Raw genomic sequence first — 27,147 nt, 5'->3', positions numbered from 1 at the left:
TTAAAATAACAGAAATAAATAACAGATCAGTACATGGGAGAGTGGGTCTTGTTTTACGGAAAAATTGAAACATAGATACATTAAAGATGTATAAAAAGTTTTACAATGGTTTAGTAATGCCCATGTGTGTGACTGCCTTGCAGAGACCCATAGGAAACTGGAAGAGTTTGCTCCGCCCATTAGTGCCAACCACAGATTCATCATTCCTATAATACACCACAGCCACATTTTTCCTCAACAGTGCTGATGTTGTCACTTCCCTTGGCATTGATTCTTAATTACCAGTTTCTAATTTACTGCAGACCAGTGCTACAGAGCCAGAAACCACACACTACATTGTTTTTTCCAAGAAGATATGACATGCCTGTACTATTCTGACAAGGTTAAACCTTGACATGATGTTTCTGCAGGGGTTTCCTGTCTAGCGCAGGGGAGATCTCAGAAGTGTGGCACATCAAAGCAATAGGTCCCCGCTTAGCTGCCTGATAAACTTGTGAATGCGGGAGTATACTTTAGCCCTGGGCAGTAACTATTTTACTTCTAGTTCACCTCTCATGTAAATGGGAGATGTGCTAACAATGTAATCTCAACTGCAACCTTCTGCTCATGAGGAAAATGCAAACTCTTTACGTGGTCCTTACAAGTTTATGCAAGCCACCACCTCTTCACTTAGTAAGGTAGGTACATTTTTGTCTTGTTAGCAGGCTATTTTTAGACATGTTACCTGACACATTGCTATGGGTTACCAAGAAAAACAGTCTACCGGCAAGAGAGAGTTCCATGCCACAGCACTGCAGCATGGAACTCACTATTCAACCAAAACACACACACACCCGAAGCACAAGCGGTAGCCAAAAAGTCTTCCACTTGGTTTAATGCCCTGCCACATTACTCCTTTAAAGAAGCAGGATGCACACAATCTGCAAAAGGGTATGCTCTGTGGAAACTTAGACGTGATCATGGAAAAGTCAAGATAATACATGGGACGGTCTACAAAAACAGTCTAGCTTAGTACAGGAAAAATGTCTCATATTTCTTATACAGGAAACATTTCTTCTGACCATTCTGGTTCATTCTATACCTAAGCAGGGGTCCCTAGGTCTCAGGTACTCCTTGTCCTCTTGTATGGCATGCAGACAAGGATACCTTTATTCTGTGTTCTGAAGGAAAAAATAAATTGAATTAAAGAAAGAATCACTCTTACAGCCCATGATTTATGGTACTTCGCATCTCATCAAGTACCCGATATGGCCAGTCTAGAAAGGGCGAAGGAGCTCTCAGGACATTTGACATCCCTCTGCTTATATTAATTATTTTTAATGGATTACAGGGTACCAAAAGACTTATTTAAATAAGGGCAGAAAATACATCGCTTCTTTCATCAGGCCTCCCAAAGACTACAGGGTGGAATAAGGAGAGCTGGGGGAGGAAGGCTATACAGTGCACAGAGGATGAGCAAGGACACTTAGGGTACGTCTACACAGCGGGGCTATTTTGGGATACTGATATTTTGCTATCCCACATCTTTTGAACATGCCCACTATTTCAAGATAGCGCATCTGCTATTTCGAGACCTATTTCAGCATCCCTGTAACCCTTGTTCCACGGGAGCTAAGGGATATCTCGAAATGGTGAGTTAATTTGAAATTTGGTGCTGCGTAGACGTGCCAAATTTCAAAATACGCTATTTTGAAATTTAATCAAAATAAGATACGCAATTTGTATAGCACAAATGGCATATCTTATTTTGAGTTTAGAGCGCAGTGTAGACATGCCCATAGTGAATGATACTGACCCTGCAAATCTATATCAAATTTTGGTCATGGTCTACGTTTAACTACTACTGTGCAATTCTGGACTAAATCCAGCTTTACACTGGTGTAAATTAGAAAGATCTGAGCTGTATGTTGACAAGATAGGCAGTGAACAAATAAACAAGGCAGGAGTCTACTTGCTGAATCATCAAGAGAGATTTAAAAAGTACTGAAACAAAACACAGTAGGTTAGCTGCTTATCACCCAGCATCAATGTGTGTAAATAGAATGTTGTGGAGGCTTAAAAAAAGGGCATGAGAGAAGAGATGAGGGCAGAATTCTGCAATACTATCTTGTAAACCTATAAAACAAGAGAACTCTAGGGGGAAAAAACCTCAGTAAATTGCACTCCTCCATACAGGCAATTCTATGGGCAGCATAACAATGTGTTGACCCTTGCTTAGGGCAGATTTGTTAATTCACTATCAAGCCCAAAGGAAATTGCACTTTCAAAGCCATATTCTGCCTTTGGTTGGGCACACATCACTCCAACTGGCTTCAGAAGGTGCCACAAATTAATATCTAATGGCAGCGTTTGCACCTCATTGCTTAATGGGGTGGTAAAGGAGAAAGATAAATTGCTGACACTTACTAGCGGTGGAGAAGATGCTATGACTTCTTGTGTCTCAAGAATTCCTTCCTGCTCTTGAATGCTACCAGCGCCACTAGAATCTCCTGATGCCTACAAAAAAAGTAAATTATTAGGGTAAGTATAGAATATTCCAAGGTCAGAAATGTTATGTTCTAGCATGAAACAGCTCTTCAGATTCTTTTCTACTTTACTTTTCAATTGTCGTTACATTGAGGGGAAATTGTTATGAGTATTGCTCAGCAATTTATTACAAATTAACATATCTCAGCTTTCAAAGACGAGCCTGGAGAGGAGTTCATTAGCCAAATGATTGTCACCACTCAAAGTCTCAAAGGTGGTGGACACTAAAGATTGGAAAAGTTATTTGAGGATTCTGGCTTCCAATGGGCACAGCATGGAACCAAACACACCAACAAAGCAGTTTCAAGCATCTCAATCTGTTCCAAAGAAGAGAGATAACCATTGTTTCTGTAAAGAACCGAGGGTGCAGGTCTAGAAGACCAGGCTGCAGGGGCCCCAGATCTCTGACACACCTTTGTTGCCACCAAAGAGCAGGATGAAGTAGAGTCTCTCTAAACTTGGAAGGTCAGGCCCCAAAGGAAGTCCAATTGGAGCTCCAAAGACCTATGGCTACCTGCTGGTGCATACCTGCACTTTAAGCTCGGGAGTGAGCTGAGAGGGTTCTCCAAGCGACTGAGCAAACTTTCTGCTACGACTGCCACATTGCCCCCTGCTCTTGACTGTTTCCTGCAATCTGAATTCTGAGTCCTGCTTTGCTGCAGACCTAATCTTCACTCTTAGCTCCCACTTTGCTCCTGCTCCATGCCTGATCTCTGCCTCTCTCCTCTTCCTGCCCGCTCACTTTGCTCCTCACCATTGGCTACCAATCCTGGCTCTGACCTACAGCTCTGACTTATGATTCCAACCCTGGGTCAACCCTTGGCTCTGCCATATGGTATCTAGCTTTGGCTCTGATTCCCAGCTTCTCTTTCTGGCCCTGGCTCTGTCTGGACACCCTGGCTCTGGTATTTGACAGTTAACTCCAGCTCTTACCTCTGCTTCTGCTCCCCAACCTGGACACCTGCTCCATCCACTGGACCTGACATCTGGTATCTGACATGAAGAAAGACTGCCTGCCTCCCAGCTCCAAACTATTGTGTTAAAAATGTTCTATTGCAATTCAAATCCTTGGCACATAACCAGTAAAAACAGATAAAGAGGTATGCGTGCAAGTACTCACATATGGGTCATCATCTTCACATTGGTCTTCAGTAGCCCTGGGGTCAGGTTTGATCATTAGTTGTTGAATCGATCCCTAGATTAAACAACAAAAGCAGGTCAAGGAAGTGTTCTCTTCAAATAACATTCATGAAAGCATTGTGACAAAAGAGACAGACTAGACCCCATTTATTCTGGAAAATTATCTACATATTAAGTTTGGCTAGTATCACACATGACTTTAAATATTAACGACCAGTTAGGCAGTTCTCGGGAATCCACAATCAGGTACAAAGAGCTTGACGACCCAAAATGTAGACCCAAGAGTCATTAAGTAAGCCAGACATCAGTCTCTAGAAAATGCCCTATGCTGAGATTGTTATTGCTAATAGATGGTGAATGTAAAAAAATTAAGGAATTTTTATTGGTGGAGCAGTTATAATTGGTACATATGGAGCTCTTCTAGAGAATTAACACCAATACATTGGCCAGATTATTTGTCATATTTCAGTATTCCATTCAGTTTATAAAATTTAGTATGTCATTTATGAGTTTGTTCCTAGGATAATAGTGGATCTGTGTAAGTTACATTATATGCCTTGTGAAATGTTGAGGGAAAACAGCCAAACTACTCACAGATTTATTCATATTTATCCTCAATACATCATCCTGGCATTTAATCTGTCACTTTAAATTGTTAGAATAACACATTTTACATACATTTTAAGATTGTAAATTATAAATAGATCAAACAGCTTGTTAAATTTTACCAACAAAACTTAAATCTTATTTTAAAGTAGTAATAACCCAATGCAGAGGTAGTAAAGCAACATGGGCTAACAACAGCAGTGGGAAATGGGAAAAGTCTGTTCCTTTAATTTAGCACACACAATACTCAAAAACGACTGAACCAATTTTTCCTTACAAATTTTCCAAATAAACAGCCTTTAGGGCTGAAAGCAAGCATGGAAAACTTCAACTCTAAAGAAATATACTTGCCAAATAACCAAGCTTTCAGAAGCTTGTATAAGAGAGAGAACAAACAGTAATGTCCATAAGCTAATATCCATTCAAAAGGTATAGGCCGGTACTTAATAAGAATATTTGAAGATATGTAAAATATGTGCACAGAACATAAATAGTGCAGCAGTCAAACAACTATGTAAAACTTTTCAAGGAGATATGTACATTGCTCCTCTGGAGTCTAATTTTGGTTCAGAAAGAAGATGCCCAGTTGCATAATCTGAGACAATATTTATATTCTGTTCCCTACAAGTAATGAGGGGTGTACTATATATAAATAAAAAAAACTTAAAACACAACAAATAGTCTAGTAGCACCTTAAAGACTAACAAAACGTGTAGATGGTATCATGAGCTTTCATGGGCACAACCCACTTCTTCAGATGATAGGAGTGTTGGAAGTCCAGAATCAAGAATAAATAAGAGAAGGGGAGGTGGGGGAGAAAAAAAATGGAGGGGAGGAAGAAAAAAGAGACAGAGAGTAGATAAGCTTCAGAGGGATAGCCGAGTTAGTCTGTAACAGGAAAGACCTAAAAACAACAAATAGTCTAGTAGCACCTTAAAGACTAAATAGTTACAAGAGGCTGATACGAGAATCATCAGTTAGAAAGGAAGACGACCAACACCAGACTCTACACAGATATCAAGAACCATTAGCACCATCATTGTTTGGTTGGTTGATAATGTGCAGACATCTTCACGATTCAGACCATTTGCATAAGAATTAAACTTGTGAATGAAGTTAAGTTCCAATCAATCTCTGTGTATTTGGCTTGTTCAATTGGTTTGAAACAAAACAGCAACTTGGAGATCCATTAATGAGTGTCCAGGAAGATTACAGTGTTCTCCAACAGGTTTTTGTGTGTTGCCTTTTTGGATATCTGATTTGTGTCCATTAATTCTTTCCCATAGAGATTGTCCAGTTTGGCCGATAGACATTGCAGTGGGGCACTGCTGGCATAGATCACATTAGTGGATGTGCAGTTAAATGAGCCTTTGATTTGGTGGCTGATGTCATTGGGTCCAGTGATGAAATCGCTGGTATAGATATGTGTGCAGAGTTGGCACCGGGGCTGCTTGCATGAGTAAATTCCAGGATGATTATGATAGAGGTATGTTGCGTGGTTACTGGAAAGAAATTGTTTGAGGCTAGGGGGTTGTCTATAAATGAGAATTGGCCTTTCCCCCAAGGTCTCTGAGAGTGAGGGGTCATTTTCTAGGTTAATTTGTAGATTGTTGATAATGCATTGGAGGGGTTTAAGTTGAGGACTGTAGGTCCACAATATGCCAACGTCTTTATGGCTGATCTTGAACAATGTTTCCTCAGCTCTCACCCCCTAAGATCCCTACTCTACTTATGCTACATCAATGACATCTTCATCATATGGAGCCACGGGAAAGAAACCTTTGAAAAATTTCACAGGGATTTCAACAACTTCCACCTCACCATTAGCCTCAGACTGCATCAGTCCTCAAGAGAGATCCACTTCCTTGACACTACAGTACTATTAAACCATGGACAAATTTCTACCACCCTATACCGGAAACCTACCAACCTCTACACTTACCTTCACGCATCTAGCTTCCATCCTAGACACATTTCCCAATCTATTGTATACAGTCAAGCCCTAAAATACAACAGTATTTGCTCCAGTCCCATAGACAGAGACAAACACCTACAAGATCTATAAATAGCATTCTTAAAACTGAAATACCCACCTGGTGAAGTGAAAAATCAGATTGACAAAGCCAAAAAAGTACCCAGACATGAACTACTTCAAGACAGGCTCAAAAGAGAAAACAACAGAATTCCACTTGTTATCACCTAGGGTACGTCTAGACTACATGGCTCCGTCGATGGAGCCATGTAGATTTGTTTGTTCGGCAAAGGGAAATGAAGCCACGATTTAAATAATCGTGGCTTCATTTAAATTTAAATGGCTGCCCAGCTCTGCCGATCAGATGTTTGTCGGCAGATCAGGGCAGTCTGGACGCTCCCCTGCCGACATGAAAGCTCTTTATCGACCTCCCCGGTAAACCTCATCCTACGAGGCATAATGGGGAGGTCGATAAAGGGCTTTCAGGTCGGCGCAGGAGCGTCCAGACTAGCGCACTGAGCCGACAAACAGCTGATCAGCTGTTTGTCGGCTCAGTGCGGCGGCCATTTAAATTTAAATGAAGCCGCGATTATTTAAATTGCGGCTTCATTTCCCTTTGCCGATCAACCTAATCTACATGGCTCCATCGATGAAGCCATGTAGTTTAGACACACCCCTAGAGTCCTCAACTTAAACCCCTCCAACATATTATCAATAATCTATGAGATGCTACTAGACTATTTATTGTTTTTTAAGTTCTTCCTGTTACAGACTAACTCAGCTACCTCTGTGAAGCTATATATAAATAGTTAACCACTAAGGGTGCATCTATACAGCAGGGCTGAACTTGAAATAAGCTACGCATATTGAGCTACGTCAATTGCATAGCTTATTTTGAAATAGGGAGTGTCTACACTGCACTTATTTCGAAATAGAGCAGTGTAGTGAGTCAGCATGGCCTCCCACTGACCCAGATGAAGAAACTTCCCCAAGGACCCTTCAGTGGGCGGTGCCAGAATCACCCAGCAGTGCCCACAGGAAACAGGAAGTCAGGACTAGGGGTATAAGAAGAGGAGCTCCAAGCTCAGTTAGAGCTCTGCTGCTAAGCAGGGCAGAGGCTGTTCCCTAGCCCCAGCAGAGGAAGGCCCTGCCATGCTGCCCCCAGAAGGAGGAGTGGGTTAGGCTGCCCAGGCCATTGCTGGGCCCTGATCATTGGCCTAGACCATCATGGCTGCAGCCGGACCCAGATAACTGGGCAAGGCTGCAGAAGCTGCTGCCCGAACCCACAAATTTACCTGGCCCCCCAAGACCCTTGCTGAGCCCAGACGAGTGGGCTGGACCACCTGGACCCTTACCAGTGCAGGACCCAGAGCCTATGGATACGCTGCCTGCACCTCCGTCCCCAGCCGACACCGAGGAGCAGCGCCTGACTACTGTTTTAATTATTTATTTGGTGCCTCGCCCTCACCCAGGGCCTGGGCTCATAAACTGCCAGATAATTTAACAGAAACTGCTTACCTGTTTATTTGCTGCCCTACTCTGAACAAGGGCAGGCCATTAGAATTGATATTTCGTCTGCGGTCAGGCCTGAGGCCCTGAACTTTGTGAGCTTGTGAGTCAGCATGGCCTCCTGCTGACACAAACTATTACAAGCATTCTTCCTCTGACTTCCCTTACTCCTTGTACAATGAGGGTTACAGAAGTCGGAGTAAGAAGTCCTCCAGCTTGACAGTATTTCAACATTATTTCAAAATAACTGCCTGCTATGTAGACACAGACTAAATTATTTCAAATAATTATTCCTAGTTATTTAGAAATAATATCACTGTGTAGATGTACCCTAACAGTTTACATAGTCAAAATTACCATTAAAGGACATTAGATTGCATTTTCAAACCTGGGAGTTTAAAATTAAGTACCCACACCTCTAAAAATTAGGCCACTCTTTAGGAACCCAAAAGACTGGCAGCTAACATTGAATATGGGGCCCTTCTAAGTGTATAGGGCCGTACACTTAGAAACCCGAAGGACTATTATTCAGCCCACTTCTACTCTTTGGAAGACAGCAAAGTTAGAACACCCTTTTTGCCTCTCTAATATCAGAGTTATTTCTGTCCCCACTTCTTAACTCAGCTCTTTCTATCATTCCTTATGGAACTACACCCACTATGCTTTTCTGCAGACTGTGTACATTTTAATGTCACTAAGTTTTCATGGTCAGAAGGAGTGACACAATAAATACAACAGTAATCCATTTGGGTTAAGTCATAAGTATTTCTCATGGATAAGATGCCTATCCTCAGGCACAATTCAATCTCTTCATCCTCGACCAAGATATCCCAGCATCTGACTGCTATGCCTGACAACATGTCTATACCTATGCTACCTCTGACCCACTCTTTCCTCTATGCTACTGCTCTCTGGTGAGACAAGAGCATACTTAAGGAAAAACTTTCCAAAGTACTGTTTCTGTTGGCTGCCATTCTGAGCGGAGGAAACAGCAGACAAATGGTGGCAATAAGTAAGAGGGCTGAAAGAAGCAGGGGCAGCAGGAGAGGACGATGTGATATGCGGGTCAGCAGAGAGAGAGAGGGCAGAGTTGTCGTAAGCTCCCTGCATGCATATTGGCAATGACAGTGGGCACTAGAGGGAGCACGGGAGCAAGGTACTAGGCTTTCTTTGGGAACAGCAGCAAGGGACAGTGCTGTGTGTATTTGCAATGCCTCTGCTGGGACAGGTCAAGGCCTCTCCACTAGGCTTCTCTGCTTCTCCCACAGCGTGCCTTGTGACAGCCAGGCTAACGTAGCGTAGCATCAAAAACACATGCTAGGGTGTCTTACTACTGAGCAGAAGTTTAGGCTGGATAAAATGGGAATGGATGCATCCAGGATTTCAACTGGGCCAGATCAGTAACCCAGCACTCTTTTGAGGATGCTTCTAGAATCAGCAGAGGGAAGGTTATTTATTTATGTATTAAAGTCCCTATCCCTTATGCTTTCAATGGAAACCTTACCATGGTGAAACAAGTGTAACCAGCACAGCAACGTCTCCCTCAGTTCACAGAGGCCTAAAACAATAGATCAGAGGTGTGCAAGCTGACCCTTCCCTCTCACTGCATAATGACGGGCTAGTCAGATAGCCAATGATTATTTGCGCTTTCATTGTGAATTTTTTTCCTGACAGGGAGAATCACAGACCTGCACTCTCTATCAAGAGCAGCTTCTCATTCTGGTGCCACGAGGGGAAGTTGTTTGGCAGATACTGCCATTTTCCTCCTCACACCTGACTTGTAGAACCAAAAGACTAGGGGAGGACAGCTGAGCCCTCTCAAAGTGAAGGCAATTCTGCAGAGCCCAGCCACTGCCTCAAGCCAAGCTGCTCAGTCTGGCAGGGCTGTTTGGGTGGAGAGTGTGGGGCCAGGCAGTTTCTTCCCTGGCACTAAAAGGCGGCAGCTCTCATCTCTGCTGCAGCCTCAAGCAGATACCACCAGATCTACTACACTCAGCTCTTGTTTTCAAGCTTTTCTTTGCAGTCACGACAGCCAGAACCAATTGTTCCCATGAGAGCCTTGGTTTTCATCTCATCGCACATCTCCAAGATCCAGAGCCCTAGACACATGCCTGTTGTGTCCATCATGAATCCCACTGAGGGAGAAACACACCTGAGGAGGCCCACAGAGCATAGGGAATCCTATTTTGAACATTTCCACCATCTGCTGTGAGTGGTGTTTGATTTTGGCATCTCAAGAGACTAGGCCCTGGCTTTTGGCAAGAGTGAGGGAGAGAACCGCCGCCTTTTTCTTTCCAGCTAGAGCAACGGGAGCAACTCAAATGAAACTACAACGTTCGGCTTGAAAAGAAGTTGAGGACCAAAGGTGGCCCATGCTAACCTGTCCTTCCATAGTCACATTCACAAATGTGATATCAAAGTACTGTAATCAGAATACTTGCTGAAATTCACATAAGTTTGTTTCATGCTTTTTTACCATAATTACATGGCAAAACTGCATAATTTTTATGGAAAAATGCCCCCAAATGTAGCCCATTAGAAATTTTTATTCAGCACAGATACAAACTACTGTGGAAATCACCGTCTCAACCTTTACGTCTAAACTTTCAAACTTGGGTGCCTAAAGCTAGGGACCTTAAGCAAAGTAGTCTGATTTTGCTGGATTCCCATAGTTTACACCAGTTTACTGTGACTGATTGCATGAGCCAGAACAATGCACTTTGATGCTCAGATTTATATATATATATATATATATATATATATATATATATATATATATATATATATATATATATATATAAAATAAACTTCCGATAGTCCGGCATATCTGATAATCCGGCACCCCCTGGGTCCCAAAGGTGCCAGATTATCGGAAGGGGGAGCTATGAGGGGTCTGGGTGGGGGGGGGAGGGTGCCACCCCAGACCCTTCATAGCCCCCCCTTCCGATATCCGATAGTCCGGCTCTGCCCCAAGCGTTCCTGATTCAGCCACTGCTGAAACTGACCAGCAGCGGCTGAATCGGAGACGCCTGGGGCAAAGCAGCTGGAGTGCTGCTGGGTTGGTCGGGGTAACGCCGACCCTTGGCGCGGTGAGACCAACCAGGCAGCACCCCAGCTGCTCTTGGGGACGCCCGGGGCAGAGCAGCTGGGGTGCTGCTGGGTTGGTCCCGCAGCGCCGCTCCTTGGCGCTACTGGATCAACCCGGCAGCACCCCAGCTGCTCTGCCTCAGGCGTCCCCAAGTCAGATGTTGATGATACTGATCAGCAGCTGACTCCAGGAAGCCTGAGGCAGAGCTGCTCTGCCCCGGGCTTCCCTGAGTCAGCCACTGGTCAATTTCAGCAGCGGCTGAATCGGGGACGCCTGGGGTGCTGCCCGGTTGGTCCCACAGCCCCCAGGGGCAGCGCTAGGGGACCTACCCTGCAGCACCCCAGCTGCTCTACCTCCAGCTTCCCCGATTCAGCCTCTGGTCAGTTTTAGCAGCAGCTGAATAGGGGAAGCTAGAAGCAGAGCAGCTCCAATGGTCCGGCTGCGGAGCACTTCCGGGTTCCTGATGGTGCCGGACCATCAGGAGTGCCGGACCGTCAGATGCCGGACCAATGGAGTTTTACTGTATATATTACATTACAAAGGTGCATTAGATCTAGAGAGATCTTCAGCACAGATTAATAGAGTAACAAAACCTCAATCAAAGCCTGATTTAATGACCACCTGAAGACTCCCACTAAATTCAAGGCTACTTGAATCCTAGGCTATCCATGAAGGTGATAACTGGATATATTATCCTAGATACCAGCACTGGACGATCAAAAGAACAAATGATAAAAAATTATCAGTTGGTCACTAGCCAGTGAAATAAACAACAACGAGAGATGAATGTAGCCCTAGAAGGGCAGGAGCAATGCTTGCTAATCTTACCTGGACTCCCTGCATGTTTTGAGGAAAGTCTATGCTGCCCCTTAAATTGTCATTTTTGTTGTCTGCAGTTCAGATGTTCTGACAATCAGCAGTGAAAGGAACTTAACATTTCTTACAGGTGCTGACCTATTGCAATCCAGGTCCCTGCCAGCTCTTTAAATAGCTCCCTCCTGGCTTTTGCTGCAGCTCAGCCAGCTCTTGCCGGAACTGTGCACCTGGGCGCACCTGCTTACTTTCACTTCTGCTGATAAATAAATAGAAGTGCATCTTTTATTGTTTACTAGATGGAGCTCAAGGACTGCTACTACTTATGGGTACAGGAAGGTGTTTCTTGTTTTTCTGAGGCAATAACATCAATAAAGCTTGGCACTGTTGCTTAATTAGTTTATTCGGACAGATGTTATTCTCCCAAGTCATTATGCACCACTTGAAGTTACTGGAGATGTAAAAAAAGGCAGAAAACCACCTTGATGTTTTCATTTTGACAGGGCACTGAGTCAGGCTTTTACATTCGATATATTTCAATGTGAAAGTTGGCAAGCTGAGAATTCCAAGCCAGTCTCAGCGGGAAGCTGCTTTTAATCAGACTGATAAGGCATGGAAACCTCGTGCTAAAGATTAGGTCTACTCCACGTCACTGAACTGCAACATACAGTTCTAGCAGTGTATGAACTGTAGACACAGCTTGCATCTCCCACTGAAACTGTCTCTTAGTGGGCTGGTGATCATGTAATTCACATGATCAGTCTGTTGCTAAGGCTTAGGATGGAGTAAGTGTGCTCAGCAAATTACACTTAGACATGCTGTTACTGCATTAAAGTCATATACTCTCAGAAAAAGTGAAACGAACCAAAGATCTGAAACCAGTCACAATTACAAAGGGCGTAGGAAGCCTCATGGTATATAGTTATACAGAGTCTTAAAGAATAAGCCTTGAGTTCAATGTTTAAATTGTTGGCAAACATCAGACCACATTCTAGAAAAGTTTTCACTTTTTTATATATCTGCTTCTTACAAACCTCAACTAGCTGCCTCTCCTTATCTCTTTGAAAAAATCTTTCCACTCCCTTAACCTAGGAACCTCCATTTCTTGTGAGACGTTCCCTTTAGAAATTCAAACTCATTAGAGTGTCCAAGAAACCACCAAACCTTCAAAAAAAACTGCAGCCTTCCTTTGCTTCCAGTCCTGTCAACTGGACTTGCAGAATCCAGGTTGCAAAACCTCTGAACTAAATCCCACAATGGCTATCGACACCTAGAACTGACCAAAATAATCATGAATATATCTATGCTCTCTCCCAACACAATTTCAGTCTATTCACACTATGGCTCATGCATGAAATATACCAGAAGAACTGTATAGTCTTATTTGACATTCAATCTCTCTCCTTTTACATTGTGTATTGTGTACACACCCACACTCTCATGTGACTAAAACACACAATATAAACATTAATGTTACATCTGAACATGATAAAATTTGTTTTCCTTTTATTAAAAAAAAAGTACTAGAAAGTCACATACAAAACCAAATTGTTATTAAGGTTATAAATTCAAACACACAGCAATCACGAAATGCCAATACAGTAAACTTCTGATAATCCGGCACCTTTAGGACCCAGGGGGTGCTGGATTATTAAATATGCTGGACTATCAGAAGAGGGGGCTATGAGGGGTCTGCGGTAGGCTGGGGGGGATGCCGCACCAGACCCCTCATAGCCCCCCCTTCTGATAGTCCGGCTCTGCCCCAGGCGTCCCCGATTCAGCCACTGCTGGTCAGTTTCAGCAGCGGCTGAATCGGGAACGCCTGTGGCAGAGCAGCTGTGGTGCTGCCAGATTGGTCTGGTAGCGCTGCCCCTCAGCGCTGTGAGACCAACCCGGCAGCACCCCAGCTGCTCTTGGGGACGCAAGGGGCAGAGCAGCTGGGGTGCTGTCAGGTTGGTCCCATAGCGCTGCTCCTCGGCGCTGCGGGACCAACCCGGGAGCACCCCGGCTGCTCTGCCCCAGGCGCCCCTATTCAGCCGCTGCTGAAACTGACCAGCTGCTGATTCCGGGAAGTAAAGTATGTATCCTGCAGTGAATGTAAATATCCTTCTGATTTTTGTGCTTGCTATGAGAGGGCTATTCAAGACAGAGGACCTTAGCAACATGAAAGACACACTCTGCTTCCTCTCATGGAAATGTTATACTTACATGTTCTTTGTTAATTCCCCTAAAATAACAGGAGTCTAAACTAAAAGTATATGTTTGCTCTATGTGTATGAAAAATACAGGACATTTCAGATGTGACTTATCTTCATGATTAAGCCATTGCATTTGGAGGTTTGGTTTTGTTTTGTTTCTGGAAAGAAAGCTTCTTAGAATCCATCACATTGTACTTACTGTGAATTTTTCCAATCCTGTTGCACCTGCATTTCCAACAAATATGCCAGAGCTGGATTCAAACTGCAAGGCCTGAGCTGACCTCCGAAACTGAACTCTGTTATATTCTTCACAGTCCATGAACAGAACAATGTCATTTCCCTGAACAGTCACTGTAAAGCGATTCCATTTGTTAGTCATCACTGGAACTTTAAATGAAGCGGCCTCTCGGGAGATAGAAGAGCGAGGCTCGGTGTAGTAAATGATTATTCTCTGGGTGCTATCATCAACTGGTGAGAGTCTCATTCCCAAGTATATAGTTTTCTGAAAGGCATCTGTTATTGCAAATAATACACCTCCATCATCACTGTTGGGTTTTACTGTAACTACAATAGCAAAGTCCCTATAGAAGGTCTGCGGTATTAAAGTCTTTGTTAAACGGCCGATGTTAGCATTTGGTCCAAAACTGTAGGCTGGAAACCCTCCATAACCAGTGATAAAGGAGACAGAAGGAGGAAGTGGAACTCCGATCAGCTCTGTCAGATCAAGATGCCCCTTTGATCTTCGCTCTGTAACATGAGACAGAAATGTTATTTACTCCTATGTCTACATTTTGTTTAACATTATATAGCTTAGTGAAATTACAATATGACTGATGTGCTAATATTCAAACCTTTCCCTTCAGCAGGATGTTTGAGCACATGCCTAACTTTAAGCACATGAAAAATGTCAATTAACTAATAGTCCTACTCACATGTTTAAAGTTAGGCATCTGTATGCCTAGTTAGGCATTTGAAGTGTCATTAGAGGAGGTTTTGGAACAAATAGAAAAACTTAATGTTAACAAATCTCCGGGACCGGATGGCATTCATCCAAGGGTTCTAAAAGAACTCAAATGGGAAATTGCTGAGCTATTATCTGTGGTTTGTAACCTATCCTTTAAATCGACTTCCGTACCTAATGACTGGAAGGTAGCCAACGTGACACCTATATTTAAAAAGGGCTCTAAAAAGATCCTGGCAATTACAGACCGGTAAGTCTAACTTCAGTACCGGGCAAATTAGTCGAAACAATAGTAAAGAATAAAATTGTGAAGCATGTAGAAGAACATAATTTGTTGGACAAAAGTCAACATGGTTTCTGTAAAGGGAAATCCTGTCTTACTAATCTGTTAGAGTTCTTTGAAGGGGTTAACAAACATGCGGACAAGGGGGATCCAGTAGATATAGTATATTTGGATTTTCAGAAAGCCTTTGACAAGGTCCCTCACCAAAGGCTCTTGTGTAAATTACATGGCCATGGGATAAGAGGGAAGGTCCTTTCTTGGATTGAGAACTGGTTAAAAGACAGGAAAAAAGGGTAGGAATAAATAGTAAATTTTCAGTTTGGAGAGGGGTAACTAGTGTCAAGGGTCAGTCCTGCGACCAATCCTTTTCAACTTATTCATAAATGATCTGGAGAAAGGGGTAAGCAGTGAGGTAGTAAAGTTTGCAGATGATACAGAACTGATAAGGATAGTGAAGACAGAAGCAGACTGTGAGGGACTCCAAGAAGATCTCACCAAACTGAGTGATTGGGCAACAAAATGGCAAATGAAATTTAATGTGGATAAGTGTAAAGTAATGCACATTGGGAAAAATAACCCCAACTATACATACAGTATGATGGGGGCTAATTTGGCTACAACAAATCAGGAAAGAGATCTTGGAGTTGTCGTGGACAGTTCTCTGAAAACTTCCACACAGTGTGCAGCAGTGGTCAAAAAGGCAAATAGGATGCTAGGAATTATTAGGAAAGGGATAGAAAATAAGACCCAGAATATCTTACTGCCCCTGTATAAAACTATGGTACGCCCACATCTTGAATACTGTGTACAGATGTGGTCTCCTCACCTCAAAAAAGATATTTTGGCCTTGGAAAGGGTTCAGAAAAGGGCAACTAAAATGATTAGGGGTTTGGAATGGGTCCCATATGAGGAGAGGTTAAAGCGACTGGGACTTTTCAGTTTAGAAAAGAGGAGGCTGAGGGGGGATATGATAGAGGTATATAAAATCATGAGTGGTGTGGAGAGGGCTAATAAAGAAAAGTTATTTATTAGTTCCCTAAATAGAAGAACTAGAGGACACCAAATGAAATTAATGGGGAGCAGGTTTAAAACTAATAAAAGAAAGTTCTTCTTCATACAGCATGTAGTCAACCTGTGGAACTCCTTGCCAGAGGAGGCTGTGAAGGCTAGGACTATAATAGAGTTTAAAGAGAAGCTAGATAATTTCATGGAGGTTAGGTCCATAAAAGGCTATTAGCCAGGGGATAAAATGGTGTCCTTGGCCTCTATTTGTCAGAGGCTGGAGAGGGATGGCAGGAGACAAATTGCTTGATCATTGTCTTCGGTCCACCCTCTCTGGGGCACCTGGTGCTGGCCACTGTCGGCAGACAGGATACTGGGCTAGATGGACCTTTGGTCTGACCTAGTACTGCCGTTCTTATGTTCTTATGTATGATTGAGCTGGGAGACCAGTTATTCTGCTAGGAACTCCCACAAAAATGCTTTCCATTAGCCTTCTATAAGCCATGTACTTGCAGAGAGGAGATGACAGAATGGAGAATTAATTCCTTGTGTTTTCAAATAAACAAAGATACTGCAACATAAACATAATGAAGGGAGGAACCAACAACTTTGCACAAACAGTGAAGTGGAGTTTTATAAATGCAGGGTAAGGCTACAGGTTGAACTAGGAGAATTTTTTTGTATGAAACTTTTTCGTAGTGAAAAATGCAGAGTTGGCAACACCAAAATCTTTTGTGAATTCATGTCAATTTTACCAAATTGTTCTGGATGAAAAGAAACTTGGGAAAAACCCCAAGTTGTTTTAATTTGACACTTTTTAAAAATGAAATATTTCAATTTTTCTGTCCGTAATCACATTTTCTTTCAAAACTTTTTTATTTCTTTTTAAAATAAAAAACATTTTAAAAAATGTTACCAAACAAAGCCAAAATATCTAGCTTTGAGTCAACCAAAATGTTTCATTCAACCTGAATTGAAATAGCTTTTTACTCAATTCACTAACATTTTTGAAAAATGTTATTTCCAGTTTAATTCTAAAAATATTTTTTTCAGACTAGCAGGAAAAAGTTGCTATTTGCACAGCTCTAATCATGTGTAAGATACCTAGGAAATTTTGCTTTAAACTGGGATTGCCAGGTGTCTAGTTTTTGACCAGAATGCTTGATCAAAAAGGGATCCTGGTGGGTCCAATCAGCACTGCTGACCAAGTTGTATGATTGGTGGGATCTGGCCTGGTTTTGTGCAGCTGCTGCAAGGAATGGCATGTCTCTCCTCCAGTTCCCACACATAGAAGCAGCCGGAGGTTCTGTGTGCTGCCTTTGCCCTGAATATTGGCTGTGCAGCTCCCATTGGCCAGGAAGCACAGCCAGCTGGAGATGTGGGGACAATAACTACAGACAAGTCAGCGTGTAGAACCATCTGGCCACACCTCCTCCTAGGAGCCAGAGGGAAGGCATGCCCCCACTTCCAGGAGATGCCTGAGGTCACCACCACCCAAAGCCTGTACTCCACACCCGCTCCCATGCCCCAACTCTGTGGCCCAGCCCAGTGAAACTGAGCAGGTAAGCAGGGATAGGGGAGAGCGAACAACAAGGTAAGGGGATGGACTGAGGAGGGGTGGGACCTCAGAGAAGGGGCAGAGCAAAGATGTTCAGTTTTCTGCAATCAGAAAGTTGACTGCCCTACTTTAAACTGTGCTCAATTGCATATTACAAGGATTTCAACTTTCATTTTATACCATGTTAGAAAACATTGCTCAGTAGTTTAATCTCCATTTGAAATTGGGGAATTTCCATTCGGTAACATACACAAAAGTAACTGTCATTGCAAATATGCCCTAGAGAAAATCCCTCCCTTGTAGTCTGTTTGTAGCATTGAGCATCTAATTTCACTTTTATTCATATTTTCCAGATTCCCAGTAAAGTAGATTTTACCAGTTCTTCCAAGAACAGAGACTTCCAAATGCCAATCACCTTCTGAGAAATAAAACACTAAACATATTCTAGTTATTTTAAATAACTAGGAATGTCTGCTAATTCCACATGTGGCTCAATTAGAATCTAAGTCTTGATTATCTTGTATGTATCTGTACATAGCAATAAAATCATAAACTCCTCCTCCTTTACTTCCATAACCCCAGCCTCCTTTTAGCTTGAAAAATTTATGATAGTGTAGCTAAAACTCTCTATACCTTTGATCAATGCTCAACAGAACCCTCTACAGAATTTTTAAACTTTATAGAAGTAGGAAGATCAAAAGTGGAAAACACTTGGGGTGTTTCTTAAAAACATCCTGGCACAATATTAAAATATTTTCTCTTGCCCTGAATGTAATACTCTAATAAATCCTCAGACACTTATCTTTCTAAAACTGTACATGAAAAATGTGTCCCCAATCTATGTTACGATTAACATAGATTTAAATTACTTTAATGATCATGTAAGGGCATACTTTATATTCCAGTTCTTTCTCAGTGTATATTATTTTACAGTTTTTAGATCCCAAAATGGGTCACCATTGTATATTTGCTAACATGATAGCCAAGGTATAGGTCTCGAACAAAATGACTGAGTGTTCTCTACCTACATAACTGCATTTTGCTAGCAAAGGAGAATCTACAATAACCAGGAACTGCAGCAGGTAGAGTTAACTTAGACCAGCTCTATATTACCAATTTATGTAAATATAACTACATCACTTGGGGATGTGGTAGATTCATATCCCTGAGCAATGAATGCTGTTATAGTGACCTCATCCTGGATGCAGACAGTGCTTCACCAGTCTTACCATGGAGTCATGGACAGTTCTCAGACCAGTGAAGGGCAACCTGCCAGCCACATATGCGGCCCATCAGGGTTAGCCACTGTCTGGCAGCCAAGCAGTTTGTTTACAATGAGAATCCACAGGTAAAGCCACTTGCAGCTCCTAGTAGCCATCGGTCACCATTCCCAGCCAATGGGAGCCGCAGGAAGCAACAGACAGCACATCCCTATGGCCACATCATTTCCTGCAGCTCCCAGTAGTTGGGAATGGCAAACCATGGCCACTGGGAGCTGCAGGCGGTCAATGTAAATAAACTGTTTCATGGCCTACCAGTGCCTTATCCTGGTGGACTGCATGTGGTCCATGTGCTTCAGGTTGCCCACCACTGGTCTAAGGGGACTGTCTATTACTCCATGGTAAGACTGATAAAGAGATCCAGGCATTCACATTTGTTTATGGCTTGGTGAATCTAATTATAACCACACCACAAGTTTGGGGTGTCTGCCCTGTTTTCTGACAGCCTGCCCTGAAGTAGGCACTCACAGTCCGTGACACACTAACCACCACACAGAACAGAACAACATCTCAGTCAGTCAAACATCAGGAGGGAGGCCCATTCTATCATAGTGGTAGCCCTTAAAGCCCTCCAAATTCCAAAACTGACTCAAGTGGCAACAGTAGTTTACCAAGGGAGAGAGGACCAGCAGATGTGATGAGTCAATAAAACCATTTTCTAGGGACCATCTGCAGCACAATCGTTTTCAGAAAGAACTCTCTTGTTTCTTGGGTCTGTATGGTTCTTGGAGGACTTCCATCAGATAGAAACAGAAAGATGGAGGAAAATCAGGGTAGAGGCAGACATATTGAAATATCAAAACTCTCTACAAGAGCATGCTGGGGCTCCTCTTTCTCCTCTTCCATAGTGGCTCTAAAAGCAGGCCCAAACTATATCAAGGCGGTGAAAAGCTTCATCATCCCAGACTGTCTACAGCCCACAACAGAAACTAAGCACTAGAAGGAGCCAACACCTTTTTCCAGTGGGAAGATCACCAGATCTGGGAAGTTTTCTGGAACTAGACACCAAGAAATTGTGAAAAATAAATCCATCTGTTTGCACTGGAAAAGGATGACTGGATTAGGATTGGAGCATTGTTACCATTTTGTCAGCCTTATTTCACACTGTATTTGTAATGTAGTGATATCCATGAGTTATCACAAGCCCATGAAAGGAGCGTCAAGCATTGGGAATTTAACCTCATTCAAGTTACCCCATCTGGCTTATAGTGCACTAATTTACACCTCCATCTTTAAAAATTAAACTAAGGGAACATTTTATGACTTCAGAGACTAAGACTCATTGATGAAACTTAGCTTCCCAAATCACTTTTGAAAATGAGACTTAGACACTTTTGAAAGCTTTTGCTATGCCCTTCAGTGCATGGTTAATCCTGAAACCAGGGGATGATTAGACACATATGCTAATTGAGTTCCCAGATCCTCTCAGAGCTCCTGTAGCATCACTGAGTGTCACCAGCGATTTATTCTGGGAAACCCAAATTTTAGTTTGACGAGCATGGTCCCAAATATCCTATGAACAACTTTATTCATTTTGTCTCTATGAGGACTCTCACCATATTCATTTCGATATATAGTATTTATCCTCTTATGTGAATACCATTGAGAGCCTTTTTCTGCTTCTCAACCACATCAAGGTTTCTTCACATCTATGTTTTAATGGTTCTACAGTAAACTTTATGTCTTTATATGATATGAAGGAGAGGTAACCACATACCCTTTCTTTCTCTCAAATTCTGGCTCAGCCTTATCTAAAATATGGTGTTCGGTTCTGGGTACCTCATTATCAGATAAATATAAACATATTGGGGAGTCACGTGGCATTGGGGAGGCACACATTGTGCTGCTGTGGTGAAACGCCACAAGGAGCCTGACGCCAGGCTCTCCTACAGGCATTTCAAAGTGGCATCCCTGCATGGAGCTCGGGAGCAGTGGAGGAGTCCCGAGCTGACCCCAGACTCTATGCAGCTCTTTCGCTTACGGCTGTTGCTACACTTCAAAGGCGGAGGCGCCCTATTGTTCTTTTAACTTGCCTAATAAAAGAACAAGTTAAAAATCACCTAGAAAAATTAGATGCCTGCACGTCACCAGGGCCTGATGAAATACATCTTAAAATACTCAAGGAGCTGATAGAGGAGGTATCTGAGCCTCTGGCTATCATCGTTGGAAAATCATGGGAGACAGGAGAGATTCCAGAAGACTGGAAAAGGGCAAATATAGTGCCCATTTATAAAAAGGGAAATAAGAACAACCCAGGAAACTACAGACCAGTTAGTTTAACTTCTGTGCCAGGGAAGATAATGGAGCAAGTAATTAAGGAAATCATCTGTAAACACTTGGAAGGTGGCAAGGTGATAGGGAACAGCCAGCATGGATTTGTAAAGAACAAATCATGTCAAACCAATCTGATAGCTTTCTTTGATAGGATAATGGGTCTTGTAGATAAGGGAGAAGCGGTGGATTTGGTATACCTAGACTTTAGTAAGGCTTTTGATACGGTCTCACATGATATTCTTATCAATAAACTAGGCAAATACAACTTAGATGGGGCTCCTATAAGGTGGGTGCATAATTGGCTGGATAACCATACTGAGAGAGTAGTTATTAATGGTTCACAATCCTGCTAGAAAGGTATAACAAGTGGGGTTCCGCAGGAGTCTGTTTTGGGACTGGCTCTGTTCAATATCTTCATCAACGATTTAGATATTGGCATAGAAAGTATGCTTATTAAGTTTGCAGATGATACCAAGCTGGGAGGGGTTGCAACTGCTCTGGAAGATAGGGTCATAATTCAAAATGATCTGGACAAATTGGAGAAATGGTCTGAGGTAAACAGGATGAAGTTTAATAAAGACAAATGCAAAGTGCTCCACTTAGGAAGGAACAATCAGTTTCACACATACAGAATGGGAAGTAACTGTCTAGAAAGGAGTACTGCAGAAAGGGATCTAGGGGTTATAGTGGACCACAGGCTGAATATGAGTCAGCAGTGTGATGCTGTTGCAAAAAAAGCAAACATGATTGTGGGATGCATTAACAGGTGTGTTGTGAGCAAGACACGAAAAGTCATTCTTCCGCTCTACTCTGTGCTGGTTAGGCCTCAGTTGGGGTATTATGTCCAATGCTGGGCACCACATTTCAAGAAAGATGTGGAGAAATTGGAGAGGGTCCAGAGAAGAGCAACAAGAATGATTAAAGGTCTAGAGAACATGACCTATGGAGGAAGGCTGAAAGAACTGGGTTTGTTTAGTTTAGAAAAGATAAGATTGAGGGGGGACATGATAGCTGTTTTCAGGTATCTAAAAGAGTGTCATAAGGAGGAGGGAGAAAACTTGTTCATCTTGGCCGTTGAGGATAGCACAAGAAGCAATGGGCTTAAACTGCAGCAAGGGAGGTTTAGGTTGGACATTAGGAAAAAGTTCCTAACTGTCAGGGTAGTCAAACACTGGAATAAATTGCCCAGGGACGTTGTGGAATCTCCATCTCTGGAGATATTTAAGAGTAGATTAGATAAATGTCTATCAGGGATGGTCTAGACAGTATTTGTCCTGCCTTGAGGGTAGAGGACTGGACTCGATGACCTCTCAAGGTCCCTTCCAGTCCTAGTATTTATGATTCTATGATCAACTAATTGAATAGTTAATACAAAATGCATCGACTATTTGATTAGTCAATTACTCGATATTTAACATCCCTATTTCAAAATCACTAAATTCGACTTAACTCCCGATTTAACAAAATTGAACTAGAGTGTCCACACAACAAGGAAGCCTCAAAATTAGTCCAAGGCAGGCTCCCTTAATGTGGATACGCTACCTTGACTTAGAGCTCCAAGAAGCACTGGGGAGTGATTAGTTCGAATTCCTCTGAGGAGTAATTATTTAATATAGTGGCAGCAGATCATGCATACTACCATTATTTCAAAATAATTATTTCAGATATATCGTTACTCCTGATGAAAAAGGAGGAGTACAGATTTTGAATTCCTTGGCCCGTTATTTTAAAACAATGGGCTTGGTAGTGTGGATGCTCTGCTTATAAATTCGACCTTGAGGGGTAGGGGTTATTTCAAAATAAAGACCAGGGCTTAGTGAGAAGCAGTTTGAAGTGCCCTATCCTCTGTTGGGCCAGCCACTAGAGGACATTGTATTCGATCACAGTAACTGATTATCTGGTTCTGTTAACTGCCAATTAAAATATATAGCAGGAAGAACTCAGAACATGACATGATAGTTTCCCGTTAGCTATTTTACAAGTGTATTGAAATAAATAAATATCCACATGAAGCCAGCACATTATAGTACATTTAAGGCCAACTCTAGACTACAGACACTGTAGCAGCAAAGCTTGTAGCTGTATCAGCATCCCCCATAGAATAGATACAGATGAAAGCAGTAGAAGGAGGTTTTCCTGTTGCTGTAGGATCTCAACCTCCCTGAGTCACAGTAGATAGGCTAACAGTAGCATTTGTCCTATTTGCATCTACACAGGGTATTAAGTGGATGTAGATATGGCACTCGGGAGTGAAAAATCCACATCCCTAAGCCAGTGTTCCCTGTAATCTATGCAATTGGGCAGCTGCTCTAGAGAGATTCAAATGCAGCCCAGCTGATTAACAGAGCTCCCATAGTCGGCAGCACGTGTTTCTACTGGTGGTACACATCCACACATGTCTCGGTGCACATAACAAAATTTACTTTGCACATAGATGGAAAATATTAGAAGGAACTTAAGTGACAAGCCACCGAAAGTTGAAAGAAAGTGGGCCAAAGTACTACAGGAACTACTATTCTTGTGTTATGCCTTGATTGACTGGAAGAGAAGTAGGATGGGAATTTCAGAAATGTCATGAGAAAGCCTACTCCAGAGACACTTGGCATGAAATCCTGAGAGTAGTTGTATTGACTTGGATGGAGCCACAAATTCAATCGAAGATGGATGCCCTGAGTGCCTTAACTATGTTAACCTAACTTTTAAAGGACTAAGATTAACTATGTGAAATTAGAAATGGAGAAAAACTTGAATCTCAGAAAAATCTACCAGACTGGAAGGCCTATTAGGCTATAGAAACATCTCTCCAGGGAGATGATAAAATCCACACATCCTGAGAATTGAAAATTAAAATTTCACAAAACTACAGGAAAGGCAATGTAGGGACTAATCTGTGGAAGATGGTGCATTTGATGACCAAACAGGCTTTTTCAGTCTCAAGGATCTATGACTATCTAAATCTTCCCTCAGCTTTTTTTAATGTGATTTAATTATATTTTGTATAGTGTCCCTTGCTGTAGCAGCTGAATGTTAAATTAAAATAACTGTACCTCCTATGTATGTTGCATAAGCCCTATCATAATAGCTGAGCAAAAGCTACAGAGCTGTGCCTCACTACCACAGACAAGATTAAATTAAAAGCCTTAGTTAAAAGCTACAGTTAAAAGCCTGGTGGAATAAATGCACTGCACACTGAAGTAGGACTGACAAATTGGTTCTGGTGAACAGCCAGAGGAAGTTTCACAGGAAGAGGCCTTGAGTGAAATGATGTTAGCAACTTTTCCCTATCCAGTCATCTATTTATATTTTCAAAATGACTTGTCCTTCCTTGTCTGATCACTCACAATGCTGTTTTTAACAGATTTATTCTATATACTACAGTCACCCCTTTTGTGCTCTATTCTGCCCTAGAATTCCCAATTGCTGTAGGTGCTGTACAAACATGCAGAAAAACTCTCCTTGTGCCCTAAAGAACTTACAATATTAGGATATGTCTACACTGCCACCCTAGTTCGAACTAGGGTGGCTAATGTAGGCATTCGAACTTGCAAATGAAGCCTGGGATTTAAATATCCCGGGCTTCATTTGCATGTTCCCGGGTGCCGCCATTTTTAAATGCCCCGTAGTTTGAACTACCTGCTCGCGGCTACATGCGGCACGGACTAGGTAGTTCAAATTAAAGCTCCTAATTCAAACTACCGTTATTTCTCCTTGCAGGAGGTTAAACAGTAGTTCAAATTAGGAGCTTTAATTCAAACTACCTAGTCAGTGCCATGTGTAGCTGCGGGCAGGTAGTTCAAACTACGGGGCATTTAAAAATGGCGGCGCCTGGGAACATGCAAATGAAGCCCGGGATATTTAAATCCTGAGCTTCATTTGCAAGTTCAAATGCCTATATTAGCCACCCTAGTTCGAACTAGGATGGCAGTGTAGACATACCCGTAGTCAGTGAAAACTAATTACCATTCTCTTTTCTCCAACTTAAGCTTCCACATGTATTCTCCTACAGACTCTGGAGCACCCACTGAACCTAGTCTTCATCTGCTTTTCTTATTCTATAAAGACTTGGGGAGGAAGGAGGTGCTCATATTATTTTTACCCTCTCTAACAAACCAGAATGGTTGATTTTGCCGACTCTGGCTTTCTTGAAAACTGGATAATTCTGGCCTGAGTAACAAGCAAAACTAACCTGAATATTTCTAGATTAAGAAAAAAAAACCCTTTTGAATGTTAGCTTCACCTTATAAGTAAGCAAACAATCAGTAATTTAAGAGAAAGAGTCCATACATCAACACTAGTGCTAGCGGGAAGGAGAACAAAGACCAAGAAAAAGACCTAAAAATGAGAGAATGTGGAAATTCACAGGGAGGTGAGGTGGGGCAGCAGAGCAATGAAGAGTCCCTCTATTAGACTAATCTAACCCATTGAAACTTTGTCTCCCACTAACTTACATTCTGCCATTTGCCATGGACAGCAAAATACAGGCAGTCCCCGGGTTACGTACAAGATAGGGACTGTAGGTTTGTTCTTAAGTTGAATCTGTATGTAAGTCAGAACTGGCGTCCAGATTCAGCCGCTGCTAAGAACCCCAGGCATCCCCAAGTCAGCTGCTGCTGAAACTGATCAGCGGCTGATTCCAGGAAGCCCGGGGCAGGGGCTTCCTGTAGTCAGCCACTGGTCATTTTCAGCAGCTGCTGACTAGGGGACAGCTGGGGCAGAGCAGCTGGGGTGCTGCTGGGTTGGTCCAGTGGCACCCAGAGCGGCGCTACGGGACCAACCGGCAGCGCCCCAGCTGCTGTACCACAGGCGTCCGGAGCAAAGCCGCGGAGCACGGGGGCAGCGGGACAGCCCAGACGCGCCGTGGCTATCCTGCTGCCCTCGGGCTCTGCGGCTTTGCTCTGCTCTGCTCCCCGTCCCCCAGGTCTGCAGACCAGGGGGAGGGGGAGCAGAGTAGAGCAGAGCGGCGGAACGCGCGGCCAGCTGACAGCCCAGATGCGTCTGGGCTGTCAGCTGGCCGCGTGCTCCGCTCTGCTCCCCATCCCCCATGGTTTGCAGACCAGGGGGAGGGGGAGCAGAGCGGAGCAGAGCAGAGCGGCAGAACGCGCGGCCAGCTGACAGCCCAGACGCATCTGGGCTGTCAGCTGGCCGCGTGCTCCGCTCTGCTCCCCCCCCCTCCAGATCAGGGGGAGGGGGAGCAGAGCGGAGCACAGCAGAGCGGCGGAACGCGCGGCCAGCTGACAGCCCAGACGCGTCTGGGCTGTCAGCTGGCCGCGTGCTCCGCTCTGCTCCCCCTCCCCCTCCCCCTGGTCTGCAGACCAGGGGGAGGGGGAGCAGAGCGGAGCGGAGCAGAGCAGAGCAGAGCAGAGCGGCAGAACGCGCGGCCAGCTGACAGCCCAGACGCATCTGGGCTGTCAGCTGGCCGCGTGCTCCGCTCTGCTCCCCCCCCCTGCAGATCAGGGGGAGGGGGAGCAGAGCGGAGCACAGCAGAGCGGCGGAACGCGCGGCCAGCTGACAGCCCAGACGCGTCTGGGCTGTCAGCTGGCCGCGTGCTCCGCTCTGCTCCCCCTCCCCCTCCCCCTCCCCCTGGTCTGCAGACCAGGGGGAGGGGGAGCAGAGAGGAGCGGAGCAGAGCAGAGCAGAGCAGAGCAGAGCGGCAGAACGCGCGGCCAGCTGACAGCCCAGACGCGTCTGGGCTGTCAGCTGGCTGCGCGTTCCGCCGCTCTGCTCTGCTCCGCTCTGCTCCCCCTCCCCCTGGTCTGCAGAGGGGCGGGGGGAGCAGAGCGGAGCGCGCGGCCAGCTGACAGCCCAGACGCGTCTGGGCTGTCAGCTGGCCGCGCGTTCCGCCGCCGCTTTGCTTCCTCTCCCTGGTCTGCTCGAGACCAGGGAGAGGAAGTGCCCCGTTCGTAACTGCGGATCCGACGTAAGTCGGATCCGCGTAAC

At 43.7% G+C, this 27,147-nt stretch overlaps 1 protein-coding gene across 3 annotated transcripts in view; it reads right to left on the bottom strand.

Annotated features, from left to right (window-relative positions):
* The window catches only part of COL15A1 (collagen type XV alpha 1 chain), a 275,709-nt gene that overhangs the window by 156,194 nt on the left and 92,368 nt on the right, over positions 1–27,147 (bottom strand). For all 3 annotated transcript variants that reach the window (XM_075921580.1, XM_075921581.1, XM_075921579.1), the window contains exons 3-5: positions 14,052–14,599; positions 3,647–3,721; positions 2,407–2,496 (exon numbers count right to left, since the gene is read on the bottom strand). In XM_075921580.1, the coding sequence (XP_075777695.1) occupies positions 2,407–2,496; positions 3,647–3,721; positions 14,052–14,599 (713 nt within the window). The remainder of the gene's footprint in view (positions 1–2,406; positions 2,497–3,646; positions 3,722–14,051; positions 14,600–27,147) is intronic.

Source organism: Pelodiscus sinensis, chromosome 2 (assembly GCF_049634645.1).
Source record: "Pelodiscus sinensis isolate JC-2024 chromosome 2, ASM4963464v1, whole genome shotgun sequence".
Lineage (NCBI taxonomy): Eukaryota > Metazoa > Chordata > Testudines > Trionychidae > Pelodiscus > Pelodiscus sinensis.
Note: the sequence above shows the minus strand (reverse complement) of the source record. Positions and strands in the feature narration are given on the sequence as shown.